The sequence below is a fragment of the Salvelinus alpinus genome, chromosome 18, assembly GCF_045679555.1.
Source record: "Salvelinus alpinus chromosome 18, SLU_Salpinus.1, whole genome shotgun sequence".
NCBI lineage: Eukaryota > Metazoa > Chordata > Actinopteri > Salmoniformes > Salmonidae > Salvelinus > Salvelinus alpinus.
This window is the reverse complement of record NC_092103.1, coordinates 29,677,652-29,699,952: the sequence shown is the minus strand read 5'-3', so window position 1 is coordinate 29,699,952 and position 22,301 is coordinate 29,677,652. Positions and strand designations below refer to the sequence as shown.

The 22,301-nt window shown below is 43.7% G+C and overlaps 2 protein-coding genes across 3 annotated transcripts; both read left to right on the top strand.

The window, feature by feature from the left end:
- Positions 1-1,900: 1,900 nt before the first annotated feature.
- LOC139544151 (toll-like receptor 8) lies at positions 1,901-9,194 on the top strand. The gene is made up of 2 exons (XM_071350950.1): positions 1,901-2,158; positions 3,722-9,194. The coding sequence occupies exons 1-2, from the start codon at positions 2,145-2,147 to the stop codon at positions 6,810-6,812; spliced, it is 3,105 nt and encodes a 1,034-aa protein (XP_071207051.1). The 5' UTR covers positions 1,901-2,144; the 3' UTR covers positions 6,813-9,194.
- A 5,209-nt stretch (positions 9,195-14,403) lies between these two features.
- On the top strand, positions 14,404-20,990 carry LOC139544150 (arrestin domain-containing protein 3-like). Of its 2 annotated transcripts, none has more exons than XM_071350948.1 (8): positions 14,404-14,921; positions 18,071-18,152; positions 18,425-18,572; positions 18,699-18,801; positions 18,884-19,140; positions 19,348-19,492; positions 19,620-19,774; positions 19,862-20,990. In XM_071350948.1, exons 1-8 carry the CDS (start codon positions 14,642-14,644, stop codon positions 19,931-19,933), a joined length of 1,242 nt encoding a protein of 413 aa, XP_071207049.1. In that variant the 5' UTR covers positions 14,404-14,641; the 3' UTR covers positions 19,934-20,990. The 2 variants fall into 2 exon arrangements, with proteins under 2 accessions (XP_071207049.1, XP_071207050.1); XM_071350949.1 differs by lacking the exon at positions 14,404-14,921 and adding an exon at positions 15,699-15,739.
- The last annotated feature ends 1,311 nt before the right edge of the window (positions 20,991-22,301 follow it).

Below are 22,301 nucleotides of genomic sequence, written 5' to 3'. Positions count from 1 at the left end.
CTAGAATCAAGGGCAATGGTGACATCATTGAGGACCTTTAAGGTTGTAGTGACACAGCCATAACCTGGGCGGAAACCAGATTGCATACCCGAGACAATACTATAGACATCAAGAAAGCCAGTCAGTTGATTATTGACAAGTTTTTCCAACACTTTTGATAAACTGGGCAAAATAGAAATAGGCCTATAACAGTTAGGATCAGCTTGATCTCCCCCTCTAAATAAAGAACGAACTGTGGCTGCCTTCCAAGCAATGGGAACCTCCCCAGAAAGGAGAGACAGGTTAAAAACATCAGAGGTAGGCTTGTCGATGATAGGGGCAGCAACCTTAAAGAAGAAAGGATCTAAACCATCAGACCCAGATGTTTATTTGGGGTCAAGTTTAAGGAGCTCCTTTGGCACCTCGGACTCAGTGACCGCCTGCAGGGAGAAACTTTGTAACGGGGCAGGGGGAAAAGAGGGAGAAGCATTGGGGATAGTGGCATTAGAAGGGGTGGGAGATGAGGAAATGTTGGACGGGCAAGGAGGCATGGCTGAGTCAAATAGGAATCCTGACTTAATGAAGTGGTGATTAAAGAGCTCAGCCATGTGCTCCTTGTCAGTAACAACCACATCATCAACATTATGGGACATGGGCAGCTGTGAGGAGGAGGGTTTATTCTTCAGGTCTTTAACCGTTTTCCAGATCATCTTGGTGTTAGACCCACAGAGAGAGAACTGCTCCTTAAAGTAACTAACTTTGGCCTTCCGGATAGCCTGAGTGCACTTATTTCTCATTTGCCTGAACGATGCCCAGTCAGCCTGAGTGTGCATGTGCCAAGCCTTTCGCTAAATGCAATTCTTGAGGTGGAGTAACTCTGCAAGATCACGGTCGAACCAGGGGCTGAACCTGTTTTTAATTCTCATTTTATTTATGGGGGTGTGTTTGTTAACAATACCACTGAAAATATCAAAAAAGAAGGTCCAAGCGTCTTCGAAGAACCATTTTAGGTTCAAGATACCCTTAGGAAAAAAAGGTGCTAAAATGTATAATACAGGAAGGCTACTGAGCCATTTACTTTATGTTTGTATTATCTTTTATGTCTTATTGGTGTTGCATTGTCGAGAAGGAACCTGCAAGTAAGCATTGAGTTGGACGGTGTAATCAGATTACACATCATTTTACAAAACTAGATTACTTTTTTGATTATTTTTTAATTCAGAAAGGATGTTTGTGAAAAAAATACATTGACACCATTCTGTTCTCACTGACATTCAAATCAGCCTTGAAAAAAGGCTCAAGTTTGTTCCACCTGAGAGTCTGACTAAAAGTCAGAGACCACTACGACACACCAAATTAGTTTGATGGATCCTTTTTGTCTTTTAATACCTCTTAAAGGAAAAGTAATCCAAAAGTAACTGAAAGTAATCAGATTACGTTACTGAGTTGTGGTATTCCAAAAGTTACGTTACTGATTACAATTTCACTGGTAACTAGTAACTAACATTTAGAACGTAACCTACCCAACCCTGGAGCCATGTATTGTGGTCTTACAACCCTGGTCCAGAGGAGTTACAGGGTAGGCTTTAGTTCCAACCCCTAATCACTCTCTATCAACCTCAAAAACCAAGCTACATATTTCAAACCAAAGAAAGGCACCTATCACAATTCTAAAACTGTTCTTACTATAAAGACAATCTGTAGAATCTTTTTCCTCTGTGGCGGACAAATTACATGCACAATCACGGGGTTGGGTTGGGGTGAGATCATCCAAGGGTCATTCCGCTTTTCTAAATAGAGGAACAAAGATATTACTAAAGGGGGTGGGAGTACATTGTACAGAGAGGTCCCGGGCACACCAAGAAAAACTGACAGAGACAATGGTTTTTCTATGGGGTCATACGTTGACGGACAACAGAGAGTTAACATTTTGATGGATTAAACAGATTCGTAGTGCATTCCTTGAGCATTTAATCAATGTCTGTGTGGCTGGGGCCTGATGCGATGCTTTGCACAACCTTGACCTCAGAACACACATACCATGCACTTAGAGGAAGTTTCAACATCCATGTAAAAAGGTCAGAATACTCATACAAAATACTCAGAATACACTCTCGATGTGGAAGTACAACCAGCAAGGCTCCAGATGACTCTCTGGGAGCACTATGAAGGAACACTGGTAAGTACCAAGACATTTGTGTATCAGAAATTAATTGGATGTCTAAATAAGATAATCTTAATATTTTGGCTCACTTTTAAAAGTACCTTTAATTTAATTGAAGAGTTTTATGGTTCCTTATGACCAGTACATTTCTACGATATGAGGAAACTGAAATATTGTGTTGATACATCGCAACATCATTCAACAATGGATGGACAGCCCAACTGCTCTCCCTATGACATGGCACACATGAACCATCACGTTAAATATTTCCTTACAGGGCACTTCACAGTATTGTTTTTGTATATACTTAAACGTTTTAAGTACACCTATGCATTATTTACAGATGTATAAATTAATAAGTAAAATATATATGGCAAATTCAATTAGCTAAATCTTGAACTAAAAGCTACCTTAAAAGATTTTGTTCAGGAAAGCAGAAGTAAGATAATGATAAATGTTTTCCCCTCACTGTAGGCCTACTACACAAACTTGACTTTTTTTTCCGAGAGGAGAAGTCCTCGGGACTAATTGAAAACACATAGGTTCTTTGCGTCAGGAAGTGGAATGTGGGAATGACCAGCCAGATATCAGATACAAAATACATTTTATTTTCAGGAAAAGAGTTCAAGTATGTTCATCATTGACACAATCTTCAGCAGCTAGTGTTTCAAACGTTCACTGCTGACCAGAAGCACAAAATAGTTGAATAATCTCAGTTTCGTCATCAGCACAAATACTCAATAATCACTTCATGTATCACAATATATTTAAGTTCTGATTATCTCCGTCAACACACAATAAATATATACCCATCAGATAATAAGGAAGGCGAGTCAAGGGAGAATGAAAGCAGCCAGCAGTGAAGAGGGGCACACCTTGCCCTAGACACAATTATTTTCCCGTAGAATTTGGATTACGATTACGTCCTCGTCCTCCCAGGGCACGCCAGCCTGAACAGTAGCAAAGGTATCCCCTAAATGAGCGATAACACACAGCTTTTATACCAAAAGCACACCCTTAATTGGTAATTACAAACACCTGACGCTGACACAGTCTGCGTTCAACACGTCAACAGTTTCAACCTGTTACATACTTACAAAGCACTATACAATTAATTATACAAATGTCCCATTGCTCTTGACTGTGCAATCATCTCCCTCCTCTCAGTAAGCCGCAGAGAGAGACATCAGGTAGCCAACCAGTGGAGGCTGCTGAGGAGAGGACGACTCATAATAACGTCTGGAATGGAGTAAATGGATTGGCATCAAACACATGGTTTTCATGTGTTTGATACCATTCCATGCACTCAATTCTAGCCATTATACTCAATTCCAGCCATTGTTATGAGCTGTCCTCCCCTCAGCAGCCTCCACTGTAGCCTACTCACAATCCAATATTTAAAAAGTTGATAACCTAAGCTGAAGCACTCTAAGATTATAGCAATACTGTCTGTGCCATTGTCATCTTATACTGTATATCATTTTGTCTTACCTCTCACTCCCCTCTTGCAGAGAACCGAGACTACTTTTGGAATCAGATATTTTCAATCAATATTCATATGATATCCTCTTCCCACAGGTTTCCCCTTTCCCCTGCCTTTCAGAGACTGCTGTTCTTCCTGGTGTTGCTGTGTCTCTCCCTCTCCTGCTCTGGGAGGACCTGGGCTCAGAGGAAACTACCCTGCGATGTCATCTCTCTCAACCAATCAGAGTCCTTTGACTGCTCGGACAGGAAGCTACTCCAGGTACCCCAGGATATCAGCCGGAATGCCACACAGCTCGACCTTTCCTCCAACCGGATCAAGAAGCTCTCCGGCACCTCGTTCAGGAACCTCCGAAACCTGACTCGACTAGACCTTAGCAATAACTTCAACCCCCAGAAACATCCTCTGACAATAGAGAACCAAACATTCTCCATGCTGGATCAGCTCAAGGAACTGCTCCTCGATAGTAATGGTCTTTCTGCAGTGCCAAGTGCCCTTCCGTCCAGGCTGCGGTTTCTGAGCCTGAAGTTCAACTGCATCAAAACCATCAGGCCAAACGACTTCATGCATGTCAGACTCTTAGAAACAATCCACTTAATTGGAAATTGCAACTACGGGAGTGTCTGTAATGGACCCCTAGTCATCGAAAACAGAACTTTCTCCCACCTCACCTACCTTGCTAGTTTATCGCTGTCAAACAACAGATTGATAGGTGTCCCCCAGTTCCTCCCGCCATCCCTCCAGCAGCTCAAACTCAAACAGAACACTATCACCCACATTCACCAGCATGATCTTAATGGCCTCACTAGCCTGAGGCTTCTGGGCCTGTCAGGTAACTGCCCTGTGTGTTCTAACACCCCGTTTTTCTGCTCGCCCTGTAATACATCCAATGGGGCACTACAGATCCACCCATATGCCTTCAGGAAGTTATCCAAGCTGCAGGAGCTGAGACTATCCGGAAACTCTCTAGATCACCTACAGTCCTCCTGGTTTGAGAACCTCACCAACTTACGCTACCTGTACCTTTCATTCAACCGTCTAGTTGGTGAGATAGCCAATGGGGACTTCCTCTCTGTGTTACCTGGCGTAGAGGTGATGGACTTGTCTTACAATCACCCTGGACAATCTTCATATTCCCACAACTTGAAGCTCTCTATGAACTTTTCCAACCTGACATCTCTGAAGACATTACACCTAGAAAACTATGTTTTTTCAACTCTTCACAAAAATGACTTGAACCCACTTTACAATTTATCTCACCTGTCTGTGCTCAATTTGGGAACTAACTTTATATATCAGACAAACCTCTCATTGTTTGGCATGTTCCACAACTTGTCCAGTGTTGGCCTCTCTGAGAACAAATTTGCTTTCCTGTCTAAGAAAGAATATGTTTTGTCAATATGTGGGTGTAGCTGTGGCTATGAGGTGAATAGAGACAGGTTTGGGCCTTATGTACACAAGGATCGACTCTATCGTCGCCATCTGCCTAACATTAAGCCACAGTGTATTGCATACGGTCCAGTGCTTGACCTTAGCAGAAACAACATCTTCCACATAAACCCTGATATGCTGCAAGGCCTGGACAACACAGCTTGTCTCAACCTGTCATCTAACTCCATTGGAGACATGTTCAACGGTAGTGAGTTTGTACATTTCCCCAAACTTAAGTACTTGGATCTATCCCGGAATAAGATCTACCTGCGCTATGAGCATGCATTCAGTGAGCTAACACAACTGGAGGTGTTGGACCTGAGTCATAATAATCATTACTTTGTGGTGGCAGGGCTAAACCACAGTTTAGCATTCATGGAAAACCTGGGTTCTCTGAAGGTTTTGAACCTGAGCTGGAACGAGATCAGCACCCTCACTCATAACAACATCTCAAGCAGCTCCCTGCAGGAGTTGAACTTCCAAGGCAACCGCCTAGACATCATGTGGAAAATATGCCAGAACTATGAACTTTTCAGGGCGCTCCAAAACCTGACTTCCCTGGATCTGTCATACAACAAGCTTCACCGTGTACCGCCTGAGGTCTACAAACACTTCCCTAAGACCCTGAGACGCCTGTCTCTGAGTAAAAACCGACTGAAGGTCTTTGACTGGGAGACGCTCACTAAACTACCGCATCTGGAGGAGCTGGACTTGAGTAAGAACAAACTGGAGCAGGTGGTCTGTGCTTTAACCAGTTCACTAAAGTTTCTGGACCTGAGCCATAACAGAATTTCCCAGCTGGCGCCTGGTTTCCTCAGGGGCGCTAGGAGCCTGTATGTGCTGGACCTCAGCTTCAACCTGTTGGAGCTCATCAACCAGACCACGTTTGAGTCTGGAGCAGAGAACCACCTCCAGCAGCTGTCCCTACAGGGCAACCCGCTCCACTGCACCTGTGACCTGTTGGACTTCCATCTGTGGATGAGGAGAAACGAGGTGGAGCTCCCTCTGCTGGCCACTGAGGTGACATGTGACATGCCCGTGGAGAGGAGGGGCAAGTCTGTGTTGAGCTATGACATAGAGGAGTGTGTGAACGATGAAAACGCAATGGACTTCTGCATCATCATGTCATTTCTCATCATTCTCACTCTGTTGGTATCTCTCACAGCACACCTGTTCTACTGGGATCTGTCCTATATTCTGGACTACTGTGGTGCCAAGATGAAGCATCACCGTCGCTTAGTGCCCACAGACTTTATCTACGACGCCTTTGTCATGTATGACACCGCAGACCCGCTGGCATCTGATTGGGTATTAAACCATCTAAGGGTGGAGCTAGAGGAGCGTGGAGAGAGGGCACGATCCCTCTGCCTGGAGGAGCGTGATTGGACACTGGGTACGCCTGTCATGGACAACCTGTCCAATAGCGTGCGGCAGAGCAGGAAGACTGTGTTTGTGCTGACGGAAGGCTTCCTGTTGCGTGGTGTAGTCAAAATGGCTGCCCTGCTGGTGCAGCAGCGGCTGGTGGAGGAGGGGGTGGACGCCATGGTGCTGCTGCTACTGCAGCCCCAGGTCTTGCAACGCTCACGCATCCTCCACCTGCGCAGGCGGCTCTGCAGGCGCAGTGTTCTGGAGTGGCCCGCGGATGCCAGTCCAGCTGCCCAGCGATGGTTCTGGCACCACCTGAAGAGAACCATTCGGAAAGATCAGATAGGCACTCACACATCCCTACACAGCACATACTTCACTGGGCGGTGAACCTACAGACATTAGAGAAACTTATGACTCTTAGAAAGTAAAAGTTAAGGATATGGGTGACCTAAGACTACTGTATAATTTTGAATATTAAATGTGGAGAGAGCATGAAGACTGTGATGAAGGCAACATCGGCGATTTGCTGGCATCAAAGCACAGTGTGTGGTTCACCCGCACCCTCCCCAGGAGCTTCCCTGTGGCGCACCAAAGTTCCTAGTGCCCTTGAGGCGTGAAATAAAACTGGAGTAGGCGTTCTCAATGTATTTTTATGTCTGCTTTCTTTCTAAAGTTCATATGAAGAGCTGAACATGTTGATATGACTCTCTGTAGGCCTATTGCATGTTTTATGGTTTCTCCTTTTCAGAGACGTTGTCCTAATCTGGTCGCTGGTCTGATGGCTGTATCAGAAGAGGAGCAGAATGGTTGTTCCCATAATATTGCAAGGTGATTTGGTTAGAAGAGAGTTGCGATGTTTTCCTTCTTCTGTTTCGGCCACCAGAGTGATGCTAATTAAACGTTGAGGATATTGTAATTTGAATTTTCCAAGCTCCTAGCTATACCTGCGTATGGCTATACATGCAGTATTGTTGTTATCTTAGACTGTTTGACCTTTTACCAAGACAACTTATACGGTTTCTTCTTTTAGATAATTGCATCTTATTGGATTTATTGTAATACATGTTGATTCATTGTAAATTGATACATGACTGCAGTCCTCATATTTCACAGCGATACTTATTGACTGTTGATATGGCTTATTGGTCAAATGAATTACACACATTGTATTCTTTTAGATACACACACTGATACCTCTGCTTTAAATTGACTGAATTATTTATTACTAGACTATGATTGCAAGGATCAGCTCATGGTTCTAGCCTCATGTCATAAGGAAGTCAGATTAATTAGGTTAGAATTGCTCCTACTCAAATTCTGTCATCCTCAGCAAGTTGGAGTGGATTTTCATCCGATACAAGCGTGCAACAGTGTGATTGAATATTTGTAATATTGTGATGAGGGCCAATGAATATGATGGGACACAGACAATCATGCATGAAAAACGATAATAATTATGACCATATAATCATTTAAGCCAGATAGGCCTATCATGTACATGCCCTTATAAATAGAGGGTGAATTGTCCTGTTCCTGAAATCTGCTTCTGCATTCATCCCAGTCATCAACAAACAGAGCATTGGGGAAGGTGCATGTCTGACATCAGTGTGTGCACAATTACAATGCTAAATTAATATGGTCAATTAAAAAATATATGTATAACATAAGTGTACTGTTGTACTGGTGTAATGGAATGTTTTGCCTTGTGTGATAGGTTTTGTGGGTTATAACAGGCTATGACACCGTTTGTCAGCTGTTATGACATATTATGTCATGGTTAGGACCGTTGGGTGTCAAGTGTTACCCAATTATTTGTAATTTCTCTCAGTCAAGCTGTGAATTTCAAACACAGATTCAACCACAAAGACCAGGGAGATTTTCCAATACCTTGCAAAGAAGGGCACCTTAAAAACTTACCCAGAAAGACTCACAGCTGTAATCACTGCCAAACATGATTCTAACATATATTGAGTCAGGAGTGTGAATACTTATGTAAATGAGATATTTCTGTATTTCACTTTCATTGAATTTGCAAAAATGTCAAAAACATGTTTTCACTTTGTCATTATGGGGTATTGTGTACCCAAAAGGGTTCTACCTGAAACCAAAAAGGGTTCTACCTGGAACGAAAAAGGGTTCTCCTATGGGGACAGCCGGAGAACCCTTTTGGAGCCCTTTTTTTCATTAGAGTGTAGATATTCAATGCTTCTTTTGAAAAAAGTCTTTAAAAAGGAATAGTTTCACCATATTAAAATGAGAACTCAGTTCACGTAACAGGATTGACCTAAAGGGTTGATGTAAATTAATCTCTAATGAAATAAATAATCATTTTCAGAAATGACTTTGCCAAAGCAACAACATAAGTAGGGCTTTACCATGATGGTGAAACTTAGAGAAATGTATATTATATTATATAAAATGTATTTATATTATACAGAAAACCATGCATCCCTTACAATAGGCTATGTGTGTGTGTATGTGTGTGTGGGCATACATGTGGGTGGGTGGTGTCGTGTCTTTGGCTGTTATTTTATCAAATCAATTCTCTGTTATTATTATTAGGTGATTAAACTAATCATGTAAATTTAATGAACTAGGAAGTCAGGGCACCACGGAAAATTTCAGGTTACAAAGTTATAATTCTCCGAATATTACTCTTCAGATGTTTTAATATCTGATCAATTAGTCTTCTATTAATTATTTATTTATTACCTTATCAGTTCTCATTCCAAATGTTGTAAAATTCTTGGCTATCTGCACGAACCCAGCCTTTACTATAAATCATCCATACACCAATTGGCTCAATTATTTATTTACTAACTAATTAACAATTACAGAATATACAATACATAATCACATTATACAGTAAAATACCGTCCCTAGTGGACTAAACAATACAAAACAGTGTGGTCGTAACAAGGTAAATTCAGAGAGAAGAGAAGGGGGGTTTGGAAGGAAGGCTAAGGAACATGGGTCTCTATTGGACCTGGGAAGCTATACATATGCCACTAACGATCATTCATTCGGAAAAGTAATGCATTGTATTTACGTGACGCTGGCTTCGATAGTTGAGTTGGTGATGTGAGGCTCTGGTTTGCCCAGTCTATGTCGCCATGTTCTTTGTGGAATCATCCGGGTCGTCGTGTGAGAGGTTCACGTGGTCTGAGAGGTTCATCTCTCTCTGGAGATTCGTCCTCGTCGGTCAGTGTTCTCATACTAGATTTGCGCATATGTTCAGCTGCAATCTGATATATGCTAGTTTAGTATGCACTTATTTAGGTGATCAATAGTTCAGAGTTCATACCTGTAACAAGCTCTCATGTTTCCTGGCCTGTATAGTTGAAATTAACCCTTTTCAACAGTGACTTTTGGTCACGGGGGCTTTTATAGAAATGTAGAAAAGGGGTTGGTTCATCATTTCCAACCAATGTCTATTCACTTGGGCGTGGCTACTGACTTAGTTAAACTTTACAGGGAAGACAATTTTCTCATTTTAAAGGTACATTTTCAATTTTACACAATTTTATCCTGGCATAGATCCTAATTGGATGTTCCGTTGTACATGTGCGTTTATGCTTACACAAACGCACATGTCAAGGGAAGAAAACCAAGTCTCCTGGTAGACTACAACTTGTTCAGAATGAGTCTGACATAGTCAGGTAATTTTCAGTTCAATGCCTGTGGATCAGTCAGAATTGGTATCAAGGGAGTCTGTAGTGGTTTTACTACAAGTCACTGTGTCTTCCACTATTGTAGTGGCGATAGGTATGAAGAAGTCTATTTCATATGTTATCCACGGAGGAGATAACCTCACGACGGAAGTACTCTATAAGCACTGGACCAGTTGTATGCTGTGTGATCATGGTTCATGACTTCTAATATCTTTCCTCCTGAATGGAGGGTTCTATTTATTAGTGGCATGTGTGTTGACCATCAGAAGAGTGTTCTGGAGATTCCCCTACACGTGTTGCAATCTGAGTGACTACTAACTCTGTCGCTAGTAGTTTGACTTATTTTACGACCAGTGTGGTACACCTCAGTAATATCTTAGATGTGTTCTAAGATTATCCCCGTCTAGGGGCCTGTCTGCAACAACTAAACTTGTTTTATGCCGTACGGTGTAGTCTCAACCCCCCCCCCCCCCCCCCCCCACCGGCCTCATCATGGGTCTGGGCTACTATTCCCCCCCTTTGTGTCTCGGGACCACCCCACCAGCGGGTGGTGTTGGTATCCGAGGCACAAACAAAAAGGTTGGACCATATGTCAGCGGCCGCGTTGTTATGAGAATGGTTGTAACCTTTCAACCAAATCTCCTGGTGTTTGTGCTTCAAAACGCTCAGTGGCTGTCAAGGCCTGTCAGTCACCACCGTGTTCGCGTGTGGCAACCTCTTCAGTACCTGCGAACTGAGATGAGGATATCTGTCTGTGATATCGCAAAGTGTTTCACCAGTGGGAGTCATCGGGTCAGTTGCTGGACTGGCGCCATTAGTACACTGCACATTGATGTTTTTCTTGCTTTGATGGCCGCAGTGCTTGCGGAAGTGTCCGAAGGGCAAGAGAAGTTAATCTCAACTACAGTATTGTACGACTGCAAGGAAAAGGAAAGTCATCTACAGAGACAACTGTCTCGAAATCATGAACAGAATGGTCCATCAGGTTTGCTGATGGAATGTGTCGAGATATCGTAATATCTCCTTGGATCAGATTCTGCACCAAGAGGTTTTGAAACGTCTTTTTCCCAAGGGGTGCTTTCGACAGAAACCCCTCGTGGATGACTGCGTTGCAGCTAGCGTTAGGGGTAGACAGTGTGGTCAGTGGAGAAGGCACTGTGACATGTGACCATAAATGGTTGGTTTTCCAATCCATCAGTGGGAGTAACCGATCCATCAAGTCTGCTCCGAGTAGCAGGGGTTCAGATTCGAGGCTGGTAACATACACAGGGTGAACGAGTGATACGTCCTGGAAGTGTAGTTTCAGCATGATTCTCAATGTGAGGGGATGAGGTAGTCTGAGTGAAACCTTGAAATGTAGTGTCACATCGTTCCACTTTTAACCAACGTTTAGTTGGCTTCAAAGCCCTTTTGAGATCATCAAACGTTTAGTGGTCATATTCCCCACAAAGTGGAGTGGTCGTTCGCAATGACGTGATGTGCAATTTCTGTTAAAGGTGAACGCAGATTGATTTTATGGATTTTGAATGGGCTTGGCTTTAACGAAGCTTTTTACCTTTTTCTTCGCAAACTTTGTATCCGAGTCTATAGACAAAGCCTGTGGCCATATTTCTTGATCAAGCGGGTCCTGGATAGGGTCTCGAGTGAGAGCGGGAGAAATTAGAATTTTAACATCCTTGCTAAGGGTGTTAAATCCTGCGGACCTGGTGTCCGGCAATTCCCCGTCTAGTCCTTGTGACTTATCTTTTACCCTTTTCTCAAATTTTCTCGCTTCATGTAATGGAACTTCTAGAGAACATTGGTCTACGTTTTGATTGTCCTTTAACCTTTTGTTACCCTTGTGATCTGACAATTTTTGTGGGTTGGGTGCAGGAACGGAGTGAACAGGTCAATTGTAGCGGTAGCCGTTTCGATGGCGACGTACTTTACAGTTATTTTGACCGCGGAGGTTATTGGATTCGTGGTTTCATGGTAGAAACCGTTGTTGTGCGTCATCTGTGAACACTCCAATACCTGATAATTCACCCTCTAACTGGAGTGAGTGCTCCTGGTCAAACTTCAAAACTGAGTGGTCAGGGCTCTTAGCATTGCAAGCTTTTGATGCCTTGCAAGCTCTCTGAGTTGTAAGATAGGCAAGCCAATGTGGTCTGCAGGGCCCAAGTAGGTAATGAAGGTGGGATACATGTTTGACAGAAACATTTGTTTGAATGGTAACAGCCCTTCCATTCCTGTTTCATTGAGTAGGCCAAAGTAAGTTGAACGAAGCCTATGATAGTAAGCTTGTGGGTGTTCGTTCCGAGCTTGTTTGACAGCGTTAGCCAGTGAGCTATTGTGTTTGCGAGCCACAGAACCACTGTATTCTAATTTCAAAGCTGTGGCAAGTTTAGCGCAGTCATTTAGCACGTGTTGCTGTTGTAGACAAATGAACCTCGTCACGTGTCTATTTGACCATCGCTTCAACAGGTAAACCCTGTCAGAACCCGTAGGGTTCGAGTAGCCAGCTAATGCGTCCTCTAAGTCAGCTAGGAATGTCTCAGTATCGTTTGGCTGACCTGGAACGTGGTCAAAGGTGGGGAAATTCTTGGCGAGTTTGTCAAGGCGTTCCGCCAAGCGGGCGGCATCCTGTGGGGAAATTGGGGCCGAAGGGCCAAGAGGAGAAGCTGGCGAAGAGGCGCCATATTACTCAGTGCCGAATGGCCAAGAGGAGAAGACTGAGGGACACTTGCGGGAGGCAAAGTCTGAAACCTATCGTCTTCACTCCTTTGAGTGCTGGACTCTGGTTGCTTGGTTGGGTAGTCACGCTGTAGCGCGTGACCATTCTGGAATTCCACCAGATTGTACCTAAGGGTGGTATTCTGCTGTATTGTAGAGTCCACTTGAGCGCTGAGAGTACTGATTTTGGACACGTGAGTGTCGCACTTGCTCCTTTCGGTCTCAAACTTGTCCATCATTGTTTGCAGATAGAGGTCTTGATTACGGAGAGAGATTCAGTGATGAGACTTCCTCCGCTTGTTTAGAAATCAATATTTACATTTTCATCACCTGAGTTCTTTCATCATTCATTTGGTCAGCGACTTCAATGAGTTCTACTGACCTGTCATCCAACTGGTCTGCAGCATTTGTAGTAGAACAGTGTTACTTTGAGTAACGTTCAACAAAACGGAATGCATGTTATCAAGTTTATTTTTTAAATGTTTTTCCTAATTTTCCAAAGTTCGGTTTTGGAATACAAGCTGCAAAGACGATTTTAATCTATTTATAGACGTTAATGAACCATCAGTACTGTACCAGTAATGTGGGAGTTGGACGTGAATGAATTTGCAAAAGCAAATTTAATTAATTAATCAATGATATACGTTTTTGCAAATCTGTAACATTATGTACTTTTAAAAAATGTGTAAAGGTTAAAGGAATATTTATGTCTGTAATAAAGGCCATTTGTGTGGAAAAAGTCATTCTGATTGGCTGGGCCTGGCTCCCAAGTGAGTGGGCCTATGCCCTCCCATGGCTGCGCCCCTACCCAGTCATGGGAAATCCATAAATGATGGCCTAAATTAACTAGGCAAGTCAGTTAAGAACAAATTCTTATTTACATTGACGGCCTAGGACCAGTGGGTTAACGTCCTTGTTCAGGGGCAGAATTACAGATTTGTATCTTGTCAGCTCAGGGTTTCGATCTATCAACCTTTCGGTTACTGGCCCAACGCTCTAACCACTAGATGTGCTGGCACTACCTGTCACCCCAATTGATTGTAACTCAGAAAAACGTTTTAAATGTTTGCATGTTGCGTTTATATTTTTGTTCAGTATAATTTGACTATCATGAAATGCTCTTACTAGCTGTTCTTCTTTTCACAAGTAGATGGCAGTAAGGGACTATAGTATCGTCATTTTCTGTAAGAAGGTTCATATGGCCAGTAGGACTTTCATTAGAACCAATTTTTGGACCAAATGTCAAAAGTGAAGAGCGGCCATGAGGGTAGGAACACGGCAAAGGAAGGGTTGCAGGTCCATAATGTATCAACTCTTTAAGAATGGGACATTATAATGAAATTGCAACAGTTGTGGAAACTGTAGGCCTATCCTCTCCAAAAATAATGAAATTGCCCCAACACTGATCAAAGGTCAGTTATGTTTTTCGGGTTTGCATTTGGGTTTTTGGATATGGGAAGCTGATCCGAGATCTGTAGCCTATCTATATGAACTCAACTCAGCAACATGTGGAAGGATGAAAGAATGCGCAATTGCACGCACATGCCCAATAAGTTTATTATGGCGAGGCTCCTTTAAGAGCGCTGAGACACGAAGCAGCTGTTCATACTAGAACGCGGAGGAGGAGACCATAGACATGAACGCACTGGGAGGATGACAGCTTTTAGCGGCTGCTGTAACCCTGAATATCTGACACCCATATGAACCGTCAGCGAGAGGACCACTAACCCAGCCCGCAGGGCACATCCTCTATCCTGAGCAAAAACCGAGGGGCCGTGGGCGGAGGGTTCCTTATGATTTCTCAGTTTTCATAGACGCTATTTTTCTAACACCATGGTGCTGGGCAAGGTAAAAACTTTAGCGGTCTACTTCGACTACCTGAACGACAACAACGTCCCCGTTTACTCCGGCGGGGATTCGGTCTCGGGGAGGGTGATAATCGAAGTCACCGGTGAGGTTCGCGTCAAAACGTTGAACATAACCGCCAGAGGCGTAGCCAAGGTGCGGTGGACCGAGTCCCGGAACGCCGGAGCCAACACTGCCTACACTCAGAATTACACCGAGGAGGTGGAATACTTAAACCATAGCGACACGTTAATAGGAGAGGAGAGAGGTAAGGGACAACCACATCATAATTACGCACTCATTCTCACAGAGATGTGCTGGCAAACTTGAAATTGGGTATATATGGAAAGGCCTAGTTCCGGTTGTTCTGAATTTTCATATTCCAGCTATGTTATGGAGCTCTGTCATTGCTGGTAAATATAGCCTACGCCATTTGTAGGTTACATGACTGATGATGGGCTACATTTGACATAAACTGCGTAACACACACATCACACATTCATTGGAACAAATGACAGTTCATAGTCAGGTGGGATAGTGGTCCTGATGCGACAAAGGATAGGTTTTCTGCATCCAATTTAGGCTGTTTAATAGGCCAGATCCGACATAAATATTTGCTCAATTGATGTCTTATTATGACACATTACAATTACTGTAGATTCTACAGTAATTGTGTTTTATTCGAATTGAAGTTTGTAAAGCCTCTGCGTTTTATTTAGCGAGTTAAGAAACCTCAAAATGTTGTCAAAATTTGACACAAGCGAGGGCTAATCTAACTAAAAGCGGTTAAAGTTGAGGTTTATTACTGCTTTTGTTTTATAATTTTATCAATAACATTGTTTTGCTGATGACAACCTGAAGTTTACTCCCTTTGTTAGAAGCGGTTCAAACCTGATCACAAACTGGCTGAGGGAAGGGGGGTGCGTGGGGACACACACCCCTTTCGCCTCTGATTGGTCTAAACTGCCATATGTGTCTAGGATGACATCATTCCATCTGGGGAAATACAAATTCTAAAGCATGCAACTTTGTCTTCAATTTGCAGCTGTAACAGTTCCATTATGTACTGCACAACTAGCCTAACAGGTAGGCAGGCCTATGCCACACATCTTTCATAAAGTAACTGATATGTTACATTTCTAAATAGTAACTGTTGATGTATCATTGCATTGACCAAAGAGGGCATTTACAGTAGTGCCCATTACCTTACTAGGCTACTGAGGTTCAGTTTCAGCCGATAACAATTTTCATAATAGCTGGTCAAATGGAACTTGTAAAGTGATACATTTAGAATTTATTTAGCATCTTTACAGAGCATTACAACACCAAGATACACGTTTAATTTTTCCATTTAAAAGAAAAACAATCCCATAGTTAGTATACAGCGCAATAAAAATACACTTGACGTAACACAGCAATACAAACAAGTCCTATCTCATATCTCATATTACAGTAAATGCACCTTTGCATGCGCGAATCAGGCTCTTGTTGCCAGGGTAATGTGGGGGCTGAAGTCATATTTTCTCGAACATTTATCCATCACAATATGACAACACCAAGACCTTCAGCAGAAGACTGGGTGCCTTTTCAGCAACGTAACCTATCGGTGGCAACATAACCTACCGGTCCCCTTTAGTTCAGATAACCTACCGGTGCCCTTTAGTTCAGATAACCTACCGGTGCCCTTTAGTTCAGATAACCTACCGGTGCCCTTTAGTTCAGATAACCTACCGGTCCCCTTTAGTTCAGATAACCTACCGGTGCCCTTTAGTTCAGATAACCTACCGGTGCCCTTTAGTTCAGATAATCTACCGGTGCCCTTTAGTTCAGATAACCTACCGGTGCCCTTTAGTTCAGATAACCTACCGGTGCCCTTTAGTTCAGATAACCTACCGGTGCCCTTTAGTTCAGATAACCTACCGGTCCCCTTTAGTTCAGATAACCTACCGGTGCCCTTTAGTTCAGAATAGCCTTTATGAAAACAGTGTTAATGAGTAGGGTAGGGTTCATTATGTAGCTGGCTGGTAAATGATGTAATGTATGTGCTGATCATCTGTTTACCTCAAGTAAGCTACATGGGGTTCAGATTTTTATTTCCAGCACTAACTCACCTGATTGAACCAACAGTGTTCTAGATAGTGGACCATGAGTAGGTGACCCAGGTGTGTTAGTGCTGGGCTGGAACAAAAGCTGGTACACCCTGTAGCTCTCCAGGACCAGAGCCTACACTGATTTGATCTCCACTGTTGCTCAAGCATAGTGTTTATTAGTTCATGATCTGTAAGTACGTTATGTTTTTCTTGTTTTGTTGCACTGTAATAACCTTGATTGTATTTGTGTGTTGATTGATTGAGGAATTTGTCAAATAAAATATGTTGTTGGTTTTAAATAAAGATGCATGAATGTACCTACTCTCGAGTCCCTCTTTATTTCTCTCAAATAGACAGACAGATTTAGACTGTAGTCTGTCTGTCTTTCTGTCTGTCTGTCTGTCTTTCTGTCTCTGTCAAACTCCCTCCCTCTCTGTCTCTGAGTATCACTCAATACCTAAATCTTTCTATCTATCTATCTCTCTCTCTCTCTCTCTCTCTAAATTCTCTCTCTAAATTCTCTCTCTCTCTCTCTAAATTCTCTCTCTCTCTAAATTCTCCCATATTACAGAACACATGGCCATTCATAAAGGGGCTTGGTGGAGGGGCGGGACCAGGTTAGCTTTCCTCCAATGGCAAGCTAAGTATGTATGCATTGGAGTATCAGGCTGAAAATCCGCTGCTCATTCTGGTTCATACCAGTCTGCTCCTGCTCTCCTCGCGCTGCCGGTGTGATTTAACAACACAAACACACACACGCACATACACAATGTTCCACAATGTTCTCAGCTGCAAACGAGAACACGCAAGACTGCTGAGGTGGCAGAAAATAGATGATCAGAGATTCAAACATCAACGTATACAAAAACATTTAGATAAAGGAAGTGGAAGGGGATGCATGTTTGCTCAGCCTGGGTGTGTCTTCAGGTCTCTGCTGTGCTCTGTAGTATCTGAAGTGTTCATGGATGAAATTACAAGAAATGTTGTATTTGATGCGTTTATGACCTGACACAATGGGTAATATTCTAATTAAATACAATAACTGGGTTTTATGTGTTATAAAGCATTTATTATGTGTGAATTTGTGTGGTGTGTTATAATTTTTTTTTTTTTATGTGCGCTTATGTGTCGTCCAGCATTTACTACTGGGTTTATTAACTTGGTGTTGACTTGGAATGAGGCACTTGAAAGCACAACGTGAAACAATTAAATGAAATGGTGGGTGTGTGTCTGTGTGTGTCTATGTGTGTAGATTAGTGTGTGTCTATGTGTGTAGATTAGTGTGTGTCAGGTATGGTATTTGGAATCTTGTTTTCCTGTATTTCAGATGAGGACAGTCCAGAGGAGGCCCTCACTGTTCTCAACACAGGATTACACGAATTCGCCTTTAGCTTCCTGCTACCACAGATGTATGTAACACACACACACACACACACACACACACACACACACACACACACACACACACACACACACACAGCTATAACATAAAATCTGAACCCCAAATATGGAATCTTATCTAAAGATAGAAATGTAAAAAGTATAATCCTACAGACCTCTCCCCTCTTCTCCCCCTTTCTTCTCTTCTCCCCCTCTCTTCTCCTCTCCCCCTCTCTTTTCCTCTCTTCTCCTCTCCCCCCACTCCCCCTCTCTTCTCTTCCCTCCTGTCCCCCTCTTTCAGGCCCCTGGCCACGTCGTTTGAAGGGAAGCATGGCAGTGTGAGGTACTGGGTGAGAGCAGAGCTCTACAGACCATGGCTGCTGCCTTTCAAAGTCAAGAAAGAGTTCACTGTGTTTGAACACATCGATATCAACACACCACTGCTGCTGGTGAGGATTGTGGAGTACACATACACAAACACACATGCATGCACACACATCTCACAAACACACATGCATGCACACACATCTCACAAACACACATGCTCACAGTTTTTGTGAAATGTCTGTGTATAGGCCCCTCAAGCTGGCACTAAGGACAAGACCTTATGTTGTTGGTTCTGTGCCTCGGGACCCATCTCACTCAGCGCCAAGATAGAGAGGAAGGGATACACGCCAGGTGAGTAACACACACACACTGTCCCATTCCCCCCTCCCATACCACCCCCATCTCACAGCCTCCTCCTCTCCTCCTCTTCTAGGTGAGTCCATCCAGATCTTTGCAGAGGTGGAGAACTGTTCGTCCAGGGTGGTGGTGCCCAAGGCAGCGCTGAGCCAGACCCAGACCTACTTCGCCAAGGGAAAGGCCAGGCAGCTCCAGCAGCAGATGGCAGCCCTGCGTGGGGACACCCTACCCCAGGGGAAGAGCCAGAGCTGGGATGGAAAACTACTCCACATACCCCCAGTGTCCCCATCCATCCTGGACTGTCCACTCATCAGAGTGGAGTACTCACTGGTGGTGAGGAATTATAATATGGTGTATAGTTTATATGGTAATACATGTATTCATATTGTAGAATGGTAAATAAGTGTTGTCAGTCAAATCGCCTCGCAAAATCGAACTGGTTTAGCAGGATCTTCACAGTCATGTACTGTAAAGGTTATATTTCTGGTATATCATCATTTGGGCTGTCAAGAAGACAATATCTACCTCTCTGTCTCTCAGGTGTATGTGGACATCCCTGGGGGGTTGAACCTGTCTCTATCGTTGCCGTTGGTGATCGGGACCATCCCCCTCCATGCATTCACCAATCGAACAAGCAGCATCAGCAGCTACTGTAGTAGCATCAGCTGGCCAGAGAGACCTGAGGGTATGACATACACCTGTGTGTGAGCGTGTACTGTGTGTTTGTGTACTGTGTGTGTGTGTACTGTGTACTGTTTGTGTGTTTATGTGTGTTCTCCCAAGTTAATCCTATGCTGTGTGTGTATTCACAGCTCCCCCCAGCTACAGTGACTTGGTGGTGACAGAGGAGCAGAGGTGGGGCTGTCTGGAGCGCTGTGAGGGGTCAGAGGTCAACGAAGAGAACCAGGGAACACTGCACGCTTACATCACAGAGTTCAGATACCAGCCGCCACCGCTCTACTCCGAGGTACACACACACCCCACACATCCACGCGTACACACACACACATTATTGTAGGTCTAACTAGCCTACTCTTCCCCCTGTGTTCCTCAGGTTGACCCTAACCCAGAGCCGGGCTGTGGAGGTCAGGTGGTCAGGAGACCCGACCTCTGCCCCTCTCGCTGAGCACAACACTGACCTGCTCAGAGCAGACAGGCATCTATACCTACAGATGGATCCAACATGGCCGCTGCTATAGCCCCCTACTGGAGCCAGTCACCTACAGATGGATCCAACATGGACGCCGCTATAGCCCCCTACTGGAGCCAACATTGCGTCTCATCCTTAGTTTCCTCGGGTACATAGATCAACAGATGCAGGGATGTCAGCTCTGATAGACACTCTGTGGGGAGGCCAGGAGACGCCTCAGTCTGACCAGCATCGCGGTTCTCTGCTGGTCAGAAAGAATAGATAGTCCTTAGACCCAGCTTCTGGTACATATGACCATTACGTGGCACATCTAAGACTAGAAAGGAGAGGAGAAGAAGAAAATAGATAATCCACTGTTGGACTGTTGGAAACAGTGGTCAGGATCTCCTCCAGCCTCAGAGTGAATTTTGCACATTCCTCTCTCACTGTTTTTCTACTTCCATAGCTTTTCTTCCTCAACGGTCATATATGCTGGAACATGTCCGTTGTCTTCTCACCACTATTACTACTTAACTAGAAACAACACCGATCACAGACTCTTTTAGAACAAAGTAACTAAGAAACAAATGAAAGGAGACTTTTTTAGAGAGGTGTTAGTGTGTCTTGGGTTTCCTGAATGGGGAATGTGGTACATGGTGAAATGACTAGTGTGTGTTCAGACAGACACTGGTGTATCTGTGAAGGACTCACTCACACTGTCTTTCAGGTGTCTTTCCTCACTAAACCCTCCATAGATACAGTACCCTACTAAGCACTTGTTTGATTGTACTATGTGGACATATGACACAGAAAGAAGCTCTGTATTTACATAAGAGGCAAAGAAACAGCCAGATATAAAATAAGAAAAAAATACATTTGAAATGTTTACAGGTCAATTGTCGTTCAAAGTTGATCTTCATTTCCAAACAAAGTGCAATATATTTTTGTATTTGTCGTTTTTCTGTTTGTGTACGTGATGCCATTATAGCCATTACTGATCTGAATGCTATCATGATCTTCCTTTGTTTGAAATAAAGAAGCCTTTTTGTAGAAACTGTGTGAACTGTGTAATAATTAGTTCAGTGGATTAAAAGCAGGGTTATGGGTCCCTCTTTCAATAGCAGGGTTATTGGTGAATAGCAGGGTTTGGAGTTACTGGGCCCGCTATCACATTGTACACTACAGCAGGGTTTGGAGAGAGCTGCCTGTTCCTTCTGCCTCTTGTGGATTCTATTTCACCCCCTCTCCCTCTATCCTCTCTTTCTCTCCTCCCTCTCTCCCTCTATCCTCTCTTTCTCTCCTCCCTCTCTCCCTCTATCCTCTCTTTCTCTCCTCCCTCTCTCCCTCTATCCTCTCTTTCTCTCCTCCCTCTCTCCCTCTATCCTCTCTTTCTCTCCTCCCTCTCTCCCTCTATCCTCTCTTTCTCTCCTCCCTCTCTCCCTCTATCCTCTCTTTCTCTCCTCCCTCTCTAGCTCTCTTTTTCCATTCCAATGCTTGATAACCAGACAGGACAAGAGAGCATTGTATCCTCCAACACGCTCTTTCTCTCTCTCCCCCCCACACACACACACAGAGAGAGCAGATATTGGCTAAGGCTCATGTGAACTACTAACTCAGTTCATCCCTGTGGTCTGGACAGTGGACACAGTTGTGTGGACAGATTCAGATGTCATGATGTAGTATACTATGCTAATACTGTAATCGGCACTGCAGACAGAGTGACAAAGATCTTTGAAACGTGAGCTTGTGAACCGTTCCCAACCCCCCACACATAGGGAAAGGCCCTAGCGTGTCTATCTGAGCAAGGCCGGTCCCATTCTTTGCTAGAACTTCGTCATATCTTAGTCACCACCCTGACGAGAGAGAGAGAGAGAGAGAGAGCACTCATATTTTTCATTAGCATTAGCACGTTTCAAGCTCACTCCAGTGTCTGTGGGTTTTCGCTTCACCCTTGTACTTGATTGATGAATTAAGGTCACTAATTAGCAAGGAACTCCCCTCGCCTGGTTGGCTAGGTCTTCATTGAAAGGAAAAAAACAAAATCCTGTGTGGAATGAGTTTGATGCGCTGTTCTACAGTACAGGGCTGCCCAACCCTCTTCCTGGAGATCTACCGTCCTTTGAGTTTTTAGTCCAACCGTAATTTAACACACCTGATTCTACTTATTAGCTGCTCAACAAGTCCTTAATTAGCTGAATCAGATACGCTAAATTAGGGTTGGACTGAAAACCTACAGGACAGTAGATCTCCAGGAAGAGGGTTGGGCAGCCCTGGTATAGTAGTTGTGGTCATATTGAGAAGTAGTGGGTCAGGAAGTCGGATATCTCTGCAACAGGAAAAAGGCGGTGTTTCCCCCCTGGGGTCT